Below are 22,685 nucleotides of genomic sequence, written 5' to 3' on the forward strand. Positions count from 1 at the left end.
TGAAGGGAAGGGGGCAATTAGATCGTGGGAGTGGTTTCCCCCATGCTGTTCTCATGATAGTGAGTGAGTTTTCATGAGATCTGATAGTTTTATAAGTGTTTGGCAGTTCTTCCTTCACATGCTTACTCTTTTCTGCTGCATTGTGAAGAGGTACCTGCTTTCCCTTTGCCTTCGGCCACAACTGTAAGTTTCCTGAGGCTTCCTGAGCCATGTGGAACTGTGAGTCAATTAACCTCTTTCCTTTATAAATTACCTAGTCTTGGATATTTCTTTATAGCACTGTGAAAATGTGCTAATACATTCCTTTAAGCCTTTATTTCTAGTCCTCCATTTTTATAACAGAGTTGAGATTCTACTCTGCATATGGTTTTTCATCCTGCTTCTTCTAACTTCACCTTACATATTTCCACGTTGTCACCAATTCTTCACAAATATCATACTTTTCTTAGTTTTTAGTTTTTGTTAATGTTTAATTGTGGCAAAATAAATAAAATATAAAATTTATAATCAGTCATTTTTAAGTGTACAGTTCAGTATTGTTAAGTACATTCATATTGTTGGCTAAAAGTACTTGGCTTTATTTTTGGGTTCTCTATTCTGTTCCATCAGTCTAAGTGCCTATTTTTACACCAGTGCTATGCTGTTTCAGTAACTATAGTTTTGTATGAAGTCAGGTAATGTAATGACTCCAGATTTGTTCTTTTTTCTTACTATTGCTTTGGCTATGTGGGCTCTTTTTTTATTCCATATGAATTTTAGGATTGTTTATCCTATGTCCTATGAAAAATGATGATCGTATTTTAATGAGAATTGCATTGAATTTGTAGATTACTTTGGGCAGTACGGGAATTTTCACAATATTGATTCTTCCCTTCCTTGAGTATGGGATGTGTTTCCATTTGTTTGTGTTATCTATGATTTCTTTTAGCAGTGTTCTGTAGTTTTCCTCATAGAGATCTTTCACTTCCTTGGTTAAGTATATTTCTAGGTATTTAAATTTTTTTTAGCTGTTGTAAAAGGGATTATTGTTGGTATGTAGTAGAGCTACTGATTTGTGTATATTGATTTTTGTGACCCAAAACTTTGTTTTTTATAGCCATTCTAATGAGTATGAGGTGGTATTTTCTTGTGGTTTTGATTTGCATTATCCTAATGATTAGTGATGTTGAACATCATTTCATATGTTTTTAAGCTATTTGTATATTTTTTATGGAGAAATGTCTACTCAAGTCCTTTCCATATTTTTAAAATCAAGTTGTTTGGTGTTTTGTTGTTTAATTATAGTATTTTTTAAATTTATTCTGGACATTAACCTCTTATCAGATGTATGATTTGCAAATATTTTATCCCGTCTAATAAGTTGCCTTTTCACTCTGCTGATTCTATCCTTTGATTCACAGAAGTTGTATTTCAGTTTGTTTTTTCAACCTTTATATTTGGGAGTACATGTGCAAGTTTCTATATTGCATGATGCTGAGACTTGGGGTACAAATGAATCTGTCACCCAGGTAGTGAGCATAGTACCCAATAAGTAGCTTTTTTCAACCTTGCTCCCCACTCTCACTCCCTCTTTTGTATTCCCCAAATGCACAGAAGTTTATAATTTTTAAGTAGTCCATTTGTCTATTTTTCCTTTTCTTGCCTGTGTTTCAAGAAATCACTGTCAAATTCAAGATCATGAAGCTTTTCCCTATGTTTTCTTCTTAGAGTTTCATAGCTTTAGCTCTTACATTTAGATCTTTGATCCATTGTGAGTTTATTTTAGCATATGGTGTAACATAAGAGTCCAACTTAACTCTTTTGCATGTGGATATTCGGTTTTTCCAAGACGTGTCTTATAAAGATTGTCCTCACATCAAAAGCTTGGTCTACAAAAGGAAAAACAAATAAATGCCACTACATCAAACTATAAAGTTTCTGCAGCACAAAGGGAATAGTCAACAAAATGAAAAGGCAACCTATGGATTGGAAAAAATATTTGCAAACCATGTATCTGATTAGGAGTTAATATCCAAAATTAAAAAGAACTCATACAACTCAATAGCAAAAAAATATATAACCTGATTTAAAAATGGACGAAGGACCAGAGTAGACATTTCTTAAAAGAAAACATGCAAATAGCTAAAAGGCAAATGAAAAATACTCAATATCACTCATAATTATGGAAATACAAATCAAAACTGCTCTGATATATTACCTCATACCTGCTAAGATAGCTGTTATAAAAAGAAACCCTAACACATGTTAGCAAGAATATAGAGAAAGGGAAACCCTTGCACACTGTTGGTGGGAATGTAAATTGGTGCATCCATTATGGAAAACAGGATGGAGGGTCCAAAAGAAATTAAAAATAGAATTACTATGTGACCCAGCAATTTCTCTTCTGTGTATATACCCAAAGGAAATGAAATTACCACCTCATAAAGATATCAGCACTCCCTGAGAGATGAAAAATTACCTATTGGGGTACAATGTACACCCTTTGGGTAACAAGTACACTAAAATCTCAGACTTCACTACTATACAGCTCATCCATGTAACCAAAAACCACTTGTACCCGTATAGCTTTTTAAATTAAAAAAATTTTAAGTTATCTGTACTTCCATATGTATTGCAGCATTATTAACAATAGCTCAGATGTAGAAACAACCTCGGTGTCTGTCAATGAATGAATGGATAAAGACATTGTGATATTTATGCCCATAATGGAATATTACTCAGCCTTTAAAAAGGAGATCCTGCCATTTATTACAACATGAGTGGACTTGTACAACATTATACTATGTAAAATAAGCCAGACACAGAAAAAAAATATTGTATAATCTCACTTGTATGTGGAATTTTTTTAAATGTCAGATATACAGAAATGGAGAATAAAAAACAGTGGCTACTGTTTTATTCTAGTGGTGGGTAGGAAATGGAAAATGTAAGTCAAAAGATATAAAGTAGCAAGGAAGTCTGACGAACGAGTCTAAAGATCTAATAATGTACAACCTAGGACTATATTGAATAATAGTGTATTGTATTAAGGATTTTGCTAGGTGAGTAGATTATAGCTGCTCCTACTTTTGGTCTTGCCGTGGGGCAGAGGTGGGAGCGGGTAGAAGAGAAATGGATAACTATGTGAGATGATGGTTATGTTAATTTGTTTCACTATGGTAACCTTTTCCTATGTATATCTTATAACATCATGTTGTAAACCTTAAATATACTCAATAAAATTTGTTTTTTAAAAAATTGTCCTTTCCCCATGGAATGGTCTTGGTACCCTTGTCGTAGTTCATTTAATGGTTTACTTATGAGCTCTTTATTCTATTCCATGGATTCATATGTCTCTTTTTTTGTTTTTGTTTTTTGAGACGGAGTCTTACTCTGTCACCCAGGCTGGAGTGCAGTGGCACAGTCTCGGCTTACTGCACCCTTGACCTCCTGGGTTCAAGTGATTCTCCCTCCTCAGCCTCCCAAGTATCTGGGACCACAGGTGAGCACCACCACACCCAGCTCATTTTTCTATTTTTGTAGAGACATAGTTTTGCCATGTTGTCTAGGCTGGTCTGAAACTCCTGGGCTCAAGCTGTCAGCCCACCTCAGCCTCCCAAAATGCTGGGATTACAGATTCCTACCACCACACCTGGCCTACATGTCTAACTTTATGCCAGTTACATACTATTTTGATTACTGTGCTTTTATAAAAAGTTTTGAAATCAGTAAATATAAGACCTCCAACTTTATTCTTCTTCAAAATTGTTTTGGCTATTTAGGGTCTCTAGAGATTTCATATGAATTTTAGGATGAATTTTTCTATTTCTACAAAAAGCACCTTTGGTATTTTGATAGGAATTACATTAACTCTGTAGATCTAATCTTAACAATATTAAGATCTCGTCATCTTTACATTATTGTTTAATTCATGAACACAGGATGCCTTTCCATTATTTGTGCCTTCTTTCATTTCTTTCAACAATGTTTAGTGTGTTTCTGTGTTTCACTTAGTTAAGTTTATTCCTAAGTACTTTATTCTTTTTGATGCTGCTGTAAATGGAATTGTTCATTTCCTTTTCAGTTTGTTCATTTCTTAACAAATCAGTTGTACATAGAAATGCAACAGATTTTTGTAGGTTGATTTTGTATCTCGCAACTTTGCTGAATTCATTTATTAGTTCTCACAGTTTTTTGGTAGAGTCATTAGGGCTCCTACATATAAGACTGTGTCATCTCTAAACAGAGATAGTTTTACTTCTTCTTTTCTAATTTAGGTGCCTTTTTTATTTTTCCTTGCCTAATTGCTCTGGCTAGGACTTCCAGTACTATGCTAAATAGAACTTGTAAAAATGGTATCCTTGCCTTATTCTTGATCTTACAGGGGATGTTTTCAGCCTTTCACCATTGAGTATAATGTTAGTTATAAGCTTTTAACATACGGTGTTGATTACGTTGAGGTAACAAATATATCTTTAATGGCTGCCTAGTGTTTTGTATAAATATGTCTCATCTTACTGAACCAACCTCCTATTGCTATATATAATTGTTGCCTATTTTAAAAACTATAAATAATACTTTGATGAACACCTTTGTGCAAAAAATTATTTTCTGAACTTTTAAGTATAATAGTTGATAGTTTTATTCAATAAATATTATTAAGTGGCATCTATGTCATATCAGTCAGTGAACTCGGTTACAAAAGAGTGATGATGAACAAGATATGACCCTCCCCTGACAGAGTTTCAGCCTACTGGGGGAAACGGATGTAAGAAGCACCCACGTAATTTCTCCAAATGTGGTAAGAGGCAAGATAAGAGAAAGTACAGGTTGCCATGTTAACAAAAATGAGAGAGGTTTGTAGAAATCTCAAATAAATCAATCTTGAAGATGAATTAAGAATTAACCAGGCTCTGGAAGAGTGTCGTCAAGTAGAAATACAATGCAAGTCACATATGTCATTTAAAACTGTCTGGTAATCACTTTTAAAACATTGAAAAGAAATGATTAAATTAATTTTAATAGTATATTTTATTTGATCCAATATATTTATTATATTATTTCAACATATATTCAGTATTTTAAAATTGGATAATTTATATTATTCTTCATGCTAAATCTTCAAAATCCCATGTGTTACACTTACATTGCATCTTAGTCCGGATCAGCCCACAACTCGTGTTCACCAGCACATGTGGCTAGAGACAGCACAGCTGTAGAACTTGAAAACTAATCTCTAATGACAGCAAGCAAATCAGTGGTTGTCAAGGGGGAGGAAAAGATAACCTGCAAAGGGGAATAGAAAAAAAAAAAAAAGTATGATAGAAATATTCTATATTGGTTATCTAACTGTCAGTGTTTTCATAAGTGTGAATATCTCTCAAAATTGTTTTAATGGATGCAGCTTACTATACATAAATTGTACTTTGATACATTGATTAACAGTGAGCCAGACAATAAAGACGAGAATACTACATAGAGCTTTCCCAGCTGGTACTGAATTTTATTCCTCTCTAAGAGAACCTTATTTCCCTGATGGTGTCATCATTTTTAATTGCTTTGCTAATTTGGTAGCTGACTAATGGTATCTTATTGTCTTAACTTACATTTATTTAAAAGTAAATGGGGTTTTTCAGGCTTATTGAACATGTGCATTTTTCCAAGTCTTGTCTAGACTTTTTCGTATCCTCATGAAGTCTATAGTAAACATTTGAAAGAAAGGCAGAAAGGAAGAAACACTCCAGTATCATTTGTTCACTTGTGCATTCATAAGAACCTATAGTATATGTGGCACTATTTAGAACATGAAAAGACACATGAAATTGATAAAAGTCACTGCTGCAGACCTACAATCTAGTTGAGGAGATACATGTATATCTCTCTGTCATTCTCTCTCTCTCTCTTTCTCACACTCTCTCTCATACACACGCACAAGATGGAGAAAACAAGTGGGTTAAAGCTGTCACAGATCATATAATAAAGTGTTAAGGAACACAAAGTGAGTGGTGATTTGTTCATCAATCTAAAGAATGGAGGCGTATTGACTATGCTCACCAATGCAGTCTGATTCTACATTCCCTACATTCCCATCTCTCCCTACTCCTGTCACCACCTCTCTCAACATCCCAACATGTCAGAAAATGTGACATATTAGTCACATAGTCAGACGTGATTGGCAGTTCTTGGGAACTCCACTGGGTATGTTCTGTTGGTCGTTGTAATATCCATTCCTCCACCTGGTTCTCATTTCAGTAAACTGAAACCTCAGCTGTCACTACAAGATCACCTTAACATTCTTGAAGAGAATACTCGGAGGCTGCTGCCCCTTCCACCTCTGGAAAATCTGAAAAGTGAAGGCCAGACAGACAAGGACAAGGAGCACATTCAAGTATGCACTAGTGAGGCCTAAGCAGAATGAAAATCTGCAGTGGGACCTTACTGTCTCTCCCCAGCCTGAGACTTACACACACATATTTGATTTCAGTTTCTCTATGAACGATCCATGGATGCCCTAGGAAAACTTCTGAAGACCATGATGTGGGATAATGTGAATGCAGAGGACTGTCAGGAAATGTTTAATGTGAGTAGAGCCTCTACTCAAACTGATTCTCATTCTCCCTAACCTGTTCTTCAATGTTCACTCCAAACTCTACTGCATTTTCCTCACATGAAGACATCCAGCTGGACCCACCCACACCCCACATACAGCCATCTACTTAAAAATTTTTTGTGGGGAGGCGAGCACCCTGTTACAGAAGAGGCAGAGACAGACAGAGAGAATATGAAACTAGATGAATATGAAGAATACTAAAGAAAGAACATTTATTCTTTGACCAACAGCTTCTCCGAATGTGGCTTGTTTCACAAAAAGAGTGGGAAAGAGAAAGAGCCTTCCAGATCACTGCGAAAGTGCTGACAAACGATATTGCGGTAAGTAATCCCCTGGAATGAATAGACTTTATTGCTTGTGAACAGCAGGGATCTCTGAGACGTCTGGAATGCAAAACTCCTGCATGGTGGATCTTGCATCTCAGAGCAAAGTGCTTTTTGAAGTACTTTTGGAGAGAGCTCTAACTTCAGAGTGCAGCTCACACATACAAATTGAGCTATTGGGTTGTCTTTGCATGCATGCTTACTTTTCCACTGCCCTTAAAAATAGGCATCTTTTAGGAGAAAGTGCAAGATCAGATTTCATTCCAAGGACCTGCAGAGAGAAAATAAGAGACTTGAGATCCAGTGTTGGGAATATCCTGGGATATGACCAAGCTACCTCATCACAACAGGGTGCCTCCTTTATCCTGCAGGCACCAGAGAACTTTAAAATTGGTTCACTGCTTGGACTCCTGGCTCCTCACTCCTGTGATACCCTGCCCACCATCCGTCAGGCGGCTGCTAGCTCAACTATTGGTCTGTTCTATATAAAAGGTGAGGGAAAGATGGGGAGCCCACAAATGAAGAAAAGAAACCCATCTTCTTTTATTCTCAGCTTTTCTCCTATGCACCTGTGTCTCTCTCCTTTCTCCCCTCTCCTCTCTCTTCTTTCCTCATTTTCCTCCTTTTCTCCTCTCCTCTCCCCTCCCCATCTCTCTCTCGGTCTCTCTCTGTCTCTCTGTTTCTCCTTCCCTCTCCAGTTCAGCAATTTCTGTTTTAATACCTTCATTATATCACAGAATCTGTCTCCTAGATCTGAAACAAGTATTTCTTTCCTCGGTGGCTCTGTTTTCCCATTTTTTAAAATAGAGGTAATAACACCAAAGCATTATAAAGATCCATTAAAGTAGGTAAAATGTTTTGAGAGTCTCCGATTTAAATCACTAAGCAATTGGGCATATTAGCAATGCTTCCTCTATCACATGGTTTTCTTCAGGAGAAAATTGCAGTATTATCATGGTACTATCATGGTACTAAGTGCCTTTCAAAGCTCTCCAAGAGACAGAACATTGTGGAAATTTTCAGAGCAGGAGCTCCTCCTGCTCTCCAAGTACATGTGAATAACTGTCAATACCACAGATATTAGGAATTTTTAAACCTCCGTCTCAGGCTGAAACCAACAATCAGGGCTTCCTGTCCAGGTTAATTGAGTCCATGTTTCATCAAGGACAGCTCTACATTGTGTGTGTGCAGTTCTGCAGAGCAGGTGCAGTCAGAAACAGTCTAGACTTAATGCCATCTCATGCCTGCCTGTGTTCCACACATCACTCTTTTAGGTATTCAAAATATTTGTTGAGTGCCTTTCCATGTGTCAGGCACTGTTCTAATGCTGGGGACACAGAGATATTACAGTTCCAATATTCACATTTTATAAGTGTGTTAAAGCCAAAAGGTAGGATTTGGTTAGGGGGAGAGAGATAGTCAGTCAAAAGAAAAGAAAAAACTCTTCAGCAGAATCAAAGTAGGTATGAAAGTCCTTTGGGATATAGGAAGATAATTATGGATATATGTTTTTACCAAGTCAGGAAAAAAGCAGAATTAAGGAAGTGAGAACTAAAGAACCATTCCAGGCTGGGCGTGGTGGTTCACCCTGTAATCCCAGCACTTTGGGAGCCCAAAGTGTGTGGATCACTTGAGGTTAGGAGTTCAAGACCAGCCTGGCCAACATGGTGAAACCCCATCATCTACCAAAAATACAAAAAATTAGCCAGAAGTGGTGGTGGATGCCTGTAATCCCAGCTACTCGGGAGGCTGAGGCAAGAGAATCACTTGAACCTGGAAAGCAGAGGTTGCAGTGAGCCAAGATCATACCCGTGCACTCCAGCCTAGGAGACTGTCTCAAAAAAAACAAAATGAAACAAAAACCATTATAGTAATAACAGAAATATGCCAGTTGAAAACTCATAGGAAGAAAGGAATTTGGATTCTATTATTGTTCTACCTATTTTTCCTTTAGCCTACTTCATTTTCCTAAAATATGAAAAATTCAGGTCCTCAAACACTCTTTGTTAATAAAACTCCCATACTTTGTAATTTACATTGACATTTTCCCTGATGGACCAAACGAGCATGGTGGAGAGAAAGAACATGTACTACTAAAATACCTACTAGACACAAGTAACAAGTGTGATGCTAAATGAAATACCCATCGATACTCATGGACATTTCTCACTCAGTTTTGAAAGGGGAGAATCTGAAATTAAGAAGTTTCCAGTTACTTGGACCACTGAAAGTAGAGTAACTGGGTTTTGAGCTCAGGCGCATCTGACTTCAAAGTCCACGTGTATTGCACTGGGCTAGGCTGCCTTCCGTAGAATGGTTCATGTGTTAGTTTCCATGATTAATATACATTCAAATAACAAACAGAAAATCTTTATTGGTTAGGCCTGCATTTACAAATTGATATCAACAATCACTTACACAGTTGCTGATGTAAACTTCTCATTACAATAGTTACTTTTCAGTTTCCCCAATGAGGGAGCTCACTGAAGAATAGAAATCCAAGAGAGATAGCAGCATAGCAGAGTAGTTGGAGCCTGGGCATTTGTGTCAGACAGACCAGAGCTCAAATTCAGACTCTCCTATTTTTATTCACCATGTGCCTTGGGGCATGTCTTCACATCTCTGTTCCCACCTTCTCATCTGCAAAACCAAGAAGGGAACAGGAGAGTCTACCTCAGATAATGCTTATGAGTAATAAATGAGATCGTTGTATGCAGAGTGTTTGCATGGTGCCCAGCATGTAGAAACCCCTCAGTATGTGTTAGCGCTTATGTTAACCATCTCATCAGACAGCAGCTAATTTAGAGTCATATCAACATGTAGCCAGCCTCGTCAACCCCTATCAGGTCTTTGAATGCTTAAACATTTCTCCCTTTGTTGATTTTAGGCATTCACCTGGAAGTGGAAAGACTGCAGGGTTTGCAGGAAGGGCTGGAGAGTGATGATGTGCAGGTTCAGATCAAGATTTCTTCTAAAATAGCTAAGGTAATAAATACGGAGGAGTGGCCAGTGGATATAAAGATTCTGGATTGATTTCCAAATGGGAAAGCTACATACTCCCCACTGCAAAGGAAGATAGATATTCAAGCTGATTGAAGGACTCATGGTCCTGTCATTTTCTAACTCTGAGTACACATGCCTAGTCAACACTCACTACTGATCATTTCATATGGTGGGAAACTTTGTAGACCAAGTGTTCTTCCCCAGAATGTGGGATGCTGTGGGTTGGAGTGGAAGGAACAAGAGCTTTGGAGTTAATCAGATGCACTCTGTGTGCACTGATTGAAGTTCAGTCTCCTCACCCTCAAGAAACAAAAACAAAAGACCATTTTGTGGTTGTTGTGAGGACTGGCCGATCAATTCAATCACTCATTCAGTCATGCATTCACTTACCTCCCTTCTCCTGAGCACCTACCGTATGCAAAGCTCTATTCTAGGCACTAAGAAAGCAGAAAATACAATTCCTGTTTCACTGAGCTTGCATCTTAGTAAAGGAAATCCAAAAAATAAACATCAGATAATGATAACCAAGAAAAATAAAGTCAAGAAAGGGAATAAAGAATAGGTAAGAAGTGATCCTCTGGAGAAGGACACCCTGAAAGAGATAATCATGGAAATATCTGGAAAAGAGAATCCCAGGCAGAGGGAAAACAGCAAGTGTAAAGCCCCTGAAGTATAGAAAGAGGGAGTAATGAGATCCAAAAGATAACCAGAGGCTGATCCAAGGGCCTTCTGAGCCTTTTTAAGGAACTTTTTTTTTGCTCTATTTGAAATCAAAAGCCAGTGGAAGGTTCTGAGAAGAGTCAGGCCACTACACATAATTATGCCAATTTTGAAATGCAAAAAGGCACCCTCATGTGTGACAACATCACTCATAATGTAGACATTACAGATTTATGTTGATGTTAATGGCAATTTTCCACAGGTGGCAGTAAAGGATCCAGAAAAATCAGTACGTTATGACAATATACTTAAAGAGAGAAGTGAAATATCTTGAGGACGGGGCTCATATTCCTAGTGTGCAAATGCCTCTTCTAGGCTAACAGTGGTTCTAAGAGGGAAAACACAAAAAGACTTACATTTCTGAAGCGCCACTCCGGCAGCTATGTGGAGACTTGAATGTAGACTGTTAAGAGCAAAATTAGGGAAGTCAGTTTGGAGGAAACTGCAAGACTCCAGCTATCAAATGAGGCAACTGGGACCAAGGAAGGTGGCTGTAGCAGAGACACGAGTAGTTGATCAGCAAATGACAGAGAAGCCATTTGGGGGACAGGAAGGGAACATATGTCAAATGCCTTAAAAGGTGCTCAACACATAATAGGTGCTCAAAAACATGAGCTCCCTTCTTTCCTTTGCTCCTGAATCAACATCCAACCCACTGTGAGACAAAACAGCTAATCATGAAGCTTGGACAAGAGGCAAGCATTTGGAGTTACATAGAATGGTAGCCATGGCATAGTCCTTTGATCTTAGAACCATAATAACTCAGCAAATGGCTTGGATGTGCAAATATTCAAGGAAAGGAGCTCATATCTTCACAATATCATCCGGCCACTTAATGCAAGGGGAAGACCACTGTAAATAGGAACTTTCTCAGGTCCTACAAACTCATAATCATTACCATTTTGCTTAGTTAATTCCCCAGATAATGATCCTGGAACTCATTCAAACACCAGTTTTTCACCTGCCCTCCCACTCCTTTTTCATTAATGCACACACACAGACATACACACTCAAATTCACACACTGCTATCAACCAAGCATTCTGTATAGTGCTTGCACCTAGAGATAACAATTGCAAAGTTCTTCCATTTTATTGACCTTTTATGGACTGTTCTTAATATTGAAATATGGAAGAGCAAGAAACAAAGCTCATAATAATCCATACTCCGTATGTACATTGTCCACCACCTGACTATTCAGCATGGTAATTTGTACATACTGATAGATTTTCCTGAATTCTCAAGGTTTAGGTATTATGTGGCAGATTCAAGACATGTTTCTATGATATATGAATGGATGTAAAAGGAATTTATAATGTATATATTGCTATATAAGCATTCTACATTATTTTTCCCTATGTAGTATGCTATAACTTTAGGCTTGGAGAGGAAATTGCCTTAGCAGGCTTAGGATTCAATAAACATGAAATGATAAAAAGGCAACTCCATGGAAAGTTTGCTTAGTAATAAAAGGTCATGTCTATGCCCTGTTCTAGTATTTTCTCTAGTTTCTGGGGCCTCAGTCAAAACTGTTGAAAAGTTCAGTGGCTTCTAATACCCTAAAACAAACCATAACAGCATGTTGTAAGTATCTAGATATAAAATGGGGTGGTTGATTACATGAATCTTTCTGGGTGCATTTTCAGATTGTCAGTAAATTCATCCCAAATGAAGAAATTCTGATGTTCTTAGAGGAAATGCTGGATGGTCTGGAGACCCTCAACCCCACATGCACAAAGGCCTGTGGCATATGGATGATCACTGTCCTGAAGGAGCAGGGAGCTGCTCTGGAAGATCAGGTGAACTGATAGCCAGTTTTACAACTGAGCAGAATTCTATCACTTCTAAAATGCCAAGTCAGCCACTGCCTCTGTTTGTCCACTGATGGGCAGCATGCAAAGGCTTGCACAGCCTTAAGAGGCCTCATTAGAGACCCACATTGTGTGTTTAATAACAAGGCTTATGTTGAGGTCCTGTCTCAATTGCGTCTCTTGTCTTTTAATATAAAAGCTTTTCAAACTGTCTCACTCTGGCTACAGGAAGCATCTTTGAAACAAGGCCATTTGGATGATTGAAAACGGGGTTGTTAGAGCTGTAAGGATAAGAGTGACCATGTGGATACCTTTGAGACAACCACCAAGGGCAGGAGTTTCTAATTTTAATGCTACCCTTCAGGCTTTTCTCCCACACCCCATAGTGTTTATTGTCTGATAACCATTGGATTGGGGAACGTCCTCAATTTTTCTTCCCAACTGGAGAGTTAAGCAGAGTGAACAAGATTTAAATTCAGGAAGCTTGGTTAAGAGCTCCAAGTGGAGATACCTCTCTTTTCTCTTCTGAAGTCAAAAATAGAATACAAGTTATTCAAACATTCATAAGAAGGGAAAAATGGGCTGAGTGAGGTGGCTAACACCTGTAATCCCAGTACTTTGGGAGGCCAAGGCAGGTGGATCACTTGAGGACAGGCGTTTGAGACCAGCCTGAGCAACATGGAGAAACCTCGTCTCTACTAAAAATACAAAAATTAGCTGGGTATAGTGACAGGTGCCTGTAATCCCAGCTACTTGGGAGGCTGAGGCAGGAGAATCACTTGAACCAGGGAGGCACAGGTTGTAGTGAGCTGAGATTGTGCTACTGCTCTCCAGTCTGGACAACAGAGCAAGACTCTGTCTCAAAAAAAAAAAAAAAAAAAAAAAACAGAAAAAGTCTTTGACTAAATGAAAGCAATTCAAAGGGAGTAAGAGAAAGAAGTTCTTGTCCCTATGGTCTAGTCAACTACTCTCAATTTAAAGACTCTCCAAAGCACAGTTTTTGTGTTAAGGGCATTGAAAATTTCCTCTGTGCTAATTACTTTTCAATAAGTCTTTTTGAAAACATTTATTGAGTATATACTATGTGGTAGGCACTGGACAGCCAAAATTGATAAATTGATAAATGTGGAATGTTCATATATTTGAGTGTATAGCATAAAGAGTTGTTCACACAGTAGGCAAAGGCTTACAATAGGGACCTAAATACTCTCCAACCATCATTGAGCTGGGAATCTGTGGTAATCATAAAGGGGGGCTATTTATAACTAAGGAGTTGTAATTCAGAGAAAATATATTTTAAATTAATGTCTAACTTAAATGTCCATCCAAAATAAGAGAGAGAAATGTCTACTAGAAGCAAAGTTCCTTTAGCATAGATATATGCCTTTGTCCATGTCAAAAATCCAAATGTATGATATCGTTCCCTACTGCCCACAGATTAACATCCAAATTCATAAAGGTGGCATTCAGTACTCTGAGATCTGGGTTCATCTTTTCTATAAAGTCATCTTCCTTTTATTACCCTTGTTCTCTCTACACTCCAGCCTGGACCATTCTCCTACACTAGGAATCTCAGCATTTTCTTATGCCCATGTTCCCATGATTTTTTTAAAAAAATAGATTTTTTAGAGCAGTTTTAGGTTCACAGCAAAATTAAGCACAGTTGCCATCTACCCACTCCCCTTACATGCACACAGCCTCCCGACTATCAGTATCTCCCGCCAGAGTAGATTTGTTACGATTGGTAAACCTACAATTACACATCATTATCACCCAAAGTCCACAGTTCCATGGACTTTAGGGTTTAGGGTTCACTCCTGGTGTTGTACAGTCATGGGTTTGACAAATGTGTAATGACATGTATCCACCAGTATAAGATCATACAGAGTGGTTGCACTGCCCTAAAAATCCTCTGTGCTCCCCCTATTCTCATGTCTTTTAACTTCACATCTTTATCTGTTTTTCTTCTTTCTAACAAGGATGCCCTTCCCCACCATCTGTCTCCACCTTGCCTTTTGAAATTGCTACAAATGCTTCAAGACCCAAACCAAATGGCCCTCCAATGTGAATCAGTTCCTCCTGGATTCTGGTTGTATGCACCTCATGTATACCATTTGCCATAGACTGCCTTGAAGTACAGGCCTTTAGGTCTATGATTGATATTTTTTATTGGATCACTCACTCCTTTTGCAAAAGGGGTACATCTTTTTCATCTTTGGTAAATTCCAACAATGGCAAACACAGCAACTGTCATAATACACTCTTTCACAAAATGTTTCCTAAATTTAATTAGGAATAAATACCCAATTCATGAATAATCCTCCTGAGTGAGAAACAGGCCACATGTGAAATCAATTATTATTTTTAACATTATTTAGAATTCATCAACTGCCCACCCACGACAGGTACCTGTTCTGAGTCATTCACATAGAGGGAAAATGGCAACTTAATGTTTGACTTCGCTTTTTTCTCTTTAGCTGTTGGAGATCTTAAGCACAATTTACCATCACATGCCAGTCCTCAGACAAAAAGAAGAAAGTTTTCAGTTCATGCTAGAAGCCATCTCCCAGATAGCCAGCTTTCACATGGAAACAGTTGTTGACAACCTTTTACAGAAGCCTCTGCCCTTTGACAGGTAGATCCTTATTGAACTGATTCCTTCTCCTAGAGAAGGCCACTATGAAAGGCCTTGGGGAAGGATTTATGGTTTGAGAGCAAGATAGCAAACAAAGGTTGAAAATAGCTCATCTGAATAACAATTTAACAATTGGTATTTGAATCACAAATGAGGTTTTTCCAAGTGCTTTTCATATATATATAAGATATATATGTATTGCATAATAATATTTTTAACCATATGCCATAGGAATAAGAGAATATTAAAAAGTGAATATTCTCCTCTTTCTGGTGGCCTAGAATGCACCTACATGAGAGGTTCCCATCTTAGCGGACTTTAACAAAGTTCTGTAACCCGAGGCTAGGTTGCTGAATTGTTATGTAAAACATCTTTCTTATCCCCAGGCATGGCAGCATGTCCATCTGCCCTTGAAATTGTGATTAGTCATAAGGTGATTTTAGAGGGAGTCAGATGGAGAAGCTTAGAGCCTGAGGGGTTGTGCCTTATCTACCAATTTCCTGCTTTGCCACCCTAGGGACACAAAGACATTGTGGAAGGCGCTGGCTGAAAAGCCAGCCTCCAGTGGGAAACTCTTGCAAGCCTTAATAGACAAACTGGAGACCGAGTTAGAAGATGACATCGCCAGGGTTGAGGCAATTTCAGTGAGTTGGACAGACTGAACCCATCGCTTGCCTGAGACTGTGCCATCCTCTATGATCTATCCCCACCTGGAGCTTGGTGCCCTCACATTAATGACACCTCCTTCTCTCATACCCTAACTTCATTCAGTTTATAGTTATGGCTGTGCTTTTGTCTGTGGCTGATCATTTTTAGAAGCAAATTTCTCATCAACCCCCACCCCCAAAATCTATGTATCTATATTTCTAGATTAGTCTAGAAGATATCTGAAGGACCCTTTTTTGTTGAAAAATCCCAATGCTGAAAACATTTTATTTTACATGACTAGTATCCCCTGGCAGTCACAGGACTAACATGGCAGTCCCTGAGTTGAGAAATTGCCAGACAATAAACCCTCCCATTTCTATGTGTTTTTACTGGTGGAGAAAACAAAGTTGAAAATCAGCCCAGACAGAAGACGGTGTTGGAGGAAATGAGACTGCCTGACCAAGAGGCCCTTTCTCCTCTCAGGTGGCCTGTGCTATGTATGAAGTGATCTCAATAGGCACCTCTGTCACCGGCTTGTATTCAGAGCTGTTCACTCTCCTCCTGAAGCTGGTTAGCTGCACACTGGGCCAGAAGATGCCCACTTCTTCCTGGAGCCGCAGGCGGCATGTGATGCAGCAGGGAGAACAGCAGCAGATCCCAGACCCCTGCAGGTAAACGGCCAATCAGGAAGCATCTTCCACAGAGGTCCTAATCCCAGACTCCAGGAGCAGCATTGCAGAAGTCAGGGTCTGCCCTTTCTGTCATAACATCCATTGTCCATGAAGAAACAAGGCTCTACTATCCCTAAGCCATGACACCATAGTTCTTCTTGAGCCAGTATCCAGTGTAGCTACACAGAATAGTCACTTAAAGAATGAGGGTCTATGCTTTCTTTCCTAGAGGAACTACTGTATTATCTTTGGTTTCTATCATTGAGATCTTCCTAGAGAGGCTGGAATCTTGTGATCTTCAAGTCCACCAGGGAAAGAAGAAAAATAAAAATAAATACCATATTTCATAAACTCTGAGACTTCAGCAATTGAAAAAAAAGCATTTTTGCATACCATTGAGAAAACAGAAAAGGACTCTAAAGTAAGCAGTGAATCAATGCTTTCTTAAACTTTAAAATTTTTATTCTGTCCTTATCAAAAGAACTCTTTTAGGATTATGAGGTATAAATTTTCATTTTATATCACATCATTCTGTTTCCTTGCCTTTTGCATAACTTTTCATTCCAATATAAAATTATAGTGCAACGTTTTTAAAGACACTTTAAACACCATTTAGATTCAACACATGTATTAGGTTGGTGCAAAAGTAATTGCTGATTTTACTATTAAAAGTAATAGTTCCAATAATACATGTAACTTTAGTACAATGATGGTAATATAAAGAGCTATACCTTAACAGGCAACAGATGTGAATGCACAAACAATAGCAACTACGTCACAAGTACTGCCTGGCCAAGAACAATTGTAACACACATCTACTGCAGGATGCATTCTGATTTTAGAGATGCTGTTTTAGAATCAGTGAAATATGGTATTTTTCACTTTTTATTCTTATGGCTTATTTTTTCTCATGGGGGGAGTGTTGACAAGATTTTGTGGCATTACTTACTGACCCACGTCCTCTGAATGTCCCCAAGGATCCTAAGGCTAAAATGTGAGCATAGGGCTGCCTGTTTTTCCCTTACACAACATCCCCTAGTACAGGGGTGGGAAAGCATTGTGAGGAGTGGGAAGGTGAACTTGGGAATTTGCAATTCCCTATAACGGTTGACTTAGTTTTGTAACGCTGACTGTCTTCTTTAGGCTTTCAACTGCTACTCTAAGATGTTTGCAAGCCCAAGCCATGAGAGAAGGCCTTGCAAAGGAATCTGATGAGGGGGACAACTTATGGACTCTCCTCAGCAGTCCTAGTACACATCACATAGGCGTGTGTTCACTGGCCAGGTAATGTGCAGACTTTCTAGAACCAGATACAAAGAAGAAAACAAAAACAAAAAGAAACAAACAAAAAAAAAACAGAAAAAAAAAAAACGTGCAATACAGGCAACTTCACTGAGCATAATGATTCACTTAGGACTAATAGTCAAAGGAGGACAAACAGGGAAGAGGAAAAGGGAGTGGGAAGAGATGGTAAGATCAGCCCCACACGCACCACTCACCTCAAGAAACATGATTCAGGTGAACATCTTTAGACAAACTATACTTATTTTTTGAAAGAAATATTTAATATTCACATACCTAGAATTCTGTTGAACATTTTCTTAATCGGCTTTTCAAAAAAAAATTTTTTTTTAATTTCAGTAGGTTTTTGGGGAACAGGTCATGTTTGATTACGTGAATAAGTTCTTTAGTGATGATTTCTGAGATTTTGGTGCACCCATCACCTGAGGAGTGTACACTGTACCCAATGTGTAGTCTTTTATCCCTCACCCCACTCCTGCTCCTTCCCCCAAACCCCCAAAGTCCAATGTATCATTCTTATGTCTTTGCATCCTAATAGCTTAGCTCCCACATGTGAGACAGAACATACAATGTTTGCTTTTCCATTCCTGAGTTACTTCACATAGAATAATAGTCTCCAGTTCCATCTGGGTTGCTGTGAATGCCATTATTTCACTCCTTTTTATGGCTGAGTAGTATTTCATGGTGTGTATATATATATATATACACATATACATATGTGTGTGTATATATATATATATACACACCACACACACACCACATTTTCTTTATCCACTCGTTGATTAATGGGCATTTGGACTGGTTTTATATTTTTGCAATTGCAAATTGTGCTGCTGTAAACATGCATGTGCAAGTATCTTTTTTGTATAATGACTTCTTTTCCTCTGGGTAGATATACCTAGTAGTGGGATTGCTAGATCAACCGGTAGATCTACTTTTAGTTCTTTAAGAAGCTCCACTGTTCCATAGTGGTTGTACTAGTTTGCATTCCCACCAACAGTGAAAAAGTGTTCTCTTTTCATGGCATCCATGCCAACATTTTTTTTTTTAATATTTTTTTATTATGGCCATTCTTACAGGAGTGAGGTGGTATCACATTGTGGTTTTGATTTGCATTTCCCTGATCATTAGTGATGTTAAGCATTTTTCCATATGTTTGTTGGCCATTTGTATATCTTCTTTTGAGAATTATCTATTCATGTCTTTAGCCTGCTTTTTGATGGGATTTCAAACTACATTTAAATTGGACAGTTGGATAGGTCATTTTAAAATTTAAGCCCTGGTGAGCTTTCATCAAGTGTCTCTCTCTTTTTTTTTTTTTTTTTTTTTTTTTTTTTTTTTTTTTTTTTTTGAGACAAGAGTCTTGCTCTTTGCCCAGGCTGGAGTGTGCAGTGGGGCAATCTCAGCTGACTGCAACCTCTGCCTCCCAGGTTCAAACAATTCTCCTGCCTCAGCCTCCTGAGTAGCTGGGACTACAGGCGCACACCGCTATGTCTGGCTAATTTTTTGTATTTTAGTACAGACGCGGTTTCACCGTGTTGCCCAGGCTGGTCTCGAACTTCTGAGCTCAGGCAATCCACCTGCCTCAGCCTCCCAAAGTGCTAGGATTTCAGGCATGAGCCACCACCCCCAGCCAAGCATTCCTTTTTAGACAAATTACTTGCCTGATGAACAAATAGACTAAGCTTTCCTCCATTGTTTAGAAAAATAAGTCTCTACTAAAACGTGCATTTTCTAGGAGCATGGCAGTGTGGCAACACGGAGTCATACTGGACATCATGGAACAGCTGCTCTCATCTCTCACTTCCTCCTCGGAGAACTACCGGATAACCGGCACCGCTTTCTTCTCTGAGGCAAGGGAGAGCAGCCCTCAGAGCACACTCACTGGGTCCCCTTGGGGTATTTCTCTTAGGGTCTGGAGCCCAGTGTGCACGGGAACCAGGGAAGAGAGACTTCAAAGTGGGGGGCTTTAATAGAGGAGAGACCAGCTACTGCCAGAGATATGGTACCTAAGCAGGGGGTGAAAGACGAAAAATAAACCACCTCACCCACCTCCTGCCCTCTAGTTTGCACAAGACAGAGAAAGGGGGACAATAAATCTGTGAGGGATGAAACAAAGCATTGTAGCACTGATGCTTCAAATTCCGGCCTAAAGACTATTCCAGCCAATCCAGAGAAGGAAAACTATCAGTCATTCCTGTTTTCCCTGCCCCGTTTTCCATTGAGACTAGACATCTCTTATGCAGGTAACCGGGTTCACAGCACCACGTAAGCCTAACCTGTGCACTGCTCACATCTAGAGCTCAACCTCAGCAAGACTTGCTGGTTCCCCAGAGGGCTTCCTCCTCTGCTCCACAAGCAGTGGGGTCCTCTCTTTAATTGTACTTATGACATCTTTGGCACTCTCCTGAAGTCGGGGGGCCACACCCTTAACTAAAGGGGAGGAGTGTGTTGGTTTCAGCTCATGAAGGAGCCAATCCTTTGGAAGCATGGGAATCTGCGAGATGTGCTGATCTTGATGGATCAAAGTGCCTGGGACTCCAACGCCACTCTGAGGCAGATGGCCATCCGAGGGCTCGGCAACACAGCATCTGGGGCTCCTCACAAGGTAAAAGGCGTTCTAAGGGGAAATGGTTCACTTAAGTAGAGTTTTGAAATAATTACTTCCTAACCCACACCTAGTAGTTGCATAAAAATTAATTGGAAATCCAGATACATTGCTGAAGTAGTAGTTCTTGGGTTGAAGTACATGTGACCCTGACAAAATTTCAGTCCTCTTGTCTGAGGACTCCTTCCCTATTCCAGATAGGCACAGAACAATTTTGAAGATTAAGAGGTCTTATTTCAAAATAGGTGAAGAAACATAAGCAGTTAATGCTAGAATCTATCATCAGAGGCCTGTATCACCTGGCTCGCACCGAAGTCGTCTGTGAAAGCTTGAAGGCTCTAAAAAAAATCCTGAATCTGCTCACAGACCGAGACGTGAGCTTCTACTTCAAGGAAATAGTGCTGCAAACAAGGACCTTCTTTGAAGATGTAAGTGAGCCTGTTTAGGAATCTTCCCTCCCCAGAAGTTAAGGAACAGAAAAAGGTTTAGGTAGTGTTCACAGAAGACATTGTCAGTGTCCCACACATGTTCCTTGACCTGCCCCAGACAGGTCACCTGCACAATCTCCAAACAAGCTGATGGCTTCCTGTGTCTCCCTGCCTGAGGGTGCTCTGTGGCATGGCAGTCATGATTGGTCTAAGCTGAGTGAGCCAGAATTGTTGAGGGAAGAAATGCCCTGGGAAGGACCCTCAAACAATAAGAAACAAGAGTTTGTAGATAAATTTCCCAGCTTCCTCACCGCTCAGAAAGATTGAGCTCCACTTGTTCATAACAGTAACACACTCATTAATACTTCCTTTCTTGGCTTTCCTCCCTTCCCTATCTCATTCCCACTCCCCAACATGCTTCCTGGGCTCACCTCCCAAATAAATTACTTGCACCTAAGTCCTCATCTCAAGTATGACGGTGCTCAAAGACGAATGAGGACCTGAATAAAGACAATGTTGCTTCTAACACTATCTTTCCACTTCCAACATTCAGAGACTCATTTTATCTAGGCATCAGTAAGCTGCAGTCCATGGACCAAATCCCACCCACAGCCTGTTCTTGTAAATAAAATTTTATTGGAACACAGTCATACTCATTGATTACTTATTGTCTGTTGCTGCCTTTACACTCCACTAACAGGGTTGATTGGCTGTTACAGAGACCGTAGGACCCACAGAGTTTAAACTATTTACTGTCTGGCCTTTTAGAGAAAAAGTTTGCCTGCTCCATAATCCCAATTTCAAAAAAAGATCAGTGAGCAGTCCTAGGCAGAGGGTAATTTTCCCTTATGCCTTCCAGGAAGCACATTTTAGTATTTATTTTTGGTTATTCATTGCCATTGATGTAAAAATATTTTTAACCCAAACTTATTATTTTGTAATCTAAACCTGCTTACTCATGTGCTATTGTCAGAGGAGATGGAAAACTGCTAGTTGCCTTCTCTAGTGCATTCTTCATAAACATTAAGGCTTTATTCGATTACCTATTTACCTTACAGTCTGCAGACTTGAGAAGTCTTCATTTCCCTCATTATTCATCATAAACCTAATTTTTCTGCTCATCAAATATTTTGCAAGCCTGTGACTGAGTTGAACCTCTAAATGAGGCTCAAGAAGTATTGAATAGAATCTAAGGAAATATTACCTCTCAAATCCAACCTTTTCCCATTTCTTTGCTCCATTTTTTTTAAATTTTGCCCTTTCTTCCTGATCTTGGCATGCTAACTATATGAACCTCTAGATTTTAGTCTGTAATATATGCCCACAGCATTCTTCAGTTTTGTATTTTGCAGTTTTCTTGTGTATGTGCTAGCCTAAAACTGGCCTTTGAAAATATCTTTCTGTTTGTTTCCAACTATTTCCTCCAATTAACCAATATCACTTTTAGGCCAGGCATGGTGGCTCATGCCTGTAATCCTAGCACTTTGGGAGGCTGAGGCTGATGGATCACTTGAGGTCAGGAGTTTGAGACCAGCCTGGCCAACATGGTGAAACCCCACCTCTAGTAAAAATACAAAAATTAACCAGGTGTGCTGGTGCGTGCCTGTAATCCCAGCTACTTGGGAGACTGAGACAGGAGAATCGCTTGAACACAGGAGGCAGAGGTTGCAGTGAGCCAAGATCATGCCACTGCACTCCACCCTGGGTAACAAGAGTGAAACTCTGTCTCCAAAAAAAACAAACAACAACAACAACAAAAAAAAAAAAAACCCAGCAACTTTTAATTATCTTGTCCTCAAAAATGCTTACTGGGGTAAAAACAACAATGATATTCTTTTTCTTCATTGCACAGGGCTGAAGTCACTCCTTCAGAACCCCAGCTGTTAAGTTTCCTGGATTGCTGTTGATCTGATAATCCTTCTTTTAGATCTGAGCCTCCAGTAAATCA

General features: G+C 39.1%; 1 protein-coding gene across 1 annotated transcript in view; it reads left to right on the forward strand.

The window, feature by feature from the left end:
• Positions 1-22,685, forward strand: part of MROH2B (maestro heat like repeat family member 2B) — a 74,194-nt gene that overhangs the window by 46,738 nt on the left and 4,771 nt on the right. Inside the window, exons 25-37 of the mRNA XM_007961473.3 lie at positions 6,232-6,367; positions 6,464-6,559; positions 6,820-6,909; positions 7,284-7,404; positions 9,800-9,897; positions 12,281-12,433; positions 14,923-15,080; positions 15,598-15,724; positions 16,212-16,399; positions 17,543-17,683; positions 19,440-19,554; positions 20,163-20,309; positions 20,555-20,737. Of these exons, the coding sequence (XP_007959664.2) occupies positions 6,232-6,367; positions 6,464-6,559; positions 6,820-6,909; positions 7,284-7,404; positions 9,800-9,897; positions 12,281-12,433; positions 14,923-15,080; positions 15,598-15,724; positions 16,212-16,399; positions 17,543-17,683; positions 19,440-19,554; positions 20,163-20,309; positions 20,555-20,737 (1,753 nt within the window). The remainder of the gene's footprint in view (positions 1-6,231; positions 6,368-6,463; positions 6,560-6,819; positions 6,910-7,283; positions 7,405-9,799; positions 9,898-12,280; positions 12,434-14,922; positions 15,081-15,597; positions 15,725-16,211; positions 16,400-17,542; positions 17,684-19,439; positions 19,555-20,162; positions 20,310-20,554; positions 20,738-22,685) is intronic.

The sequence above is a fragment of the Chlorocebus sabaeus genome, chromosome 4, assembly GCF_047675955.1.
Source record: "Chlorocebus sabaeus isolate Y175 chromosome 4, mChlSab1.0.hap1, whole genome shotgun sequence".
In the NCBI taxonomy this organism is placed as follows: Eukaryota; Metazoa; Chordata; class Mammalia; order Primates; family Cercopithecidae; genus Chlorocebus; species Chlorocebus sabaeus.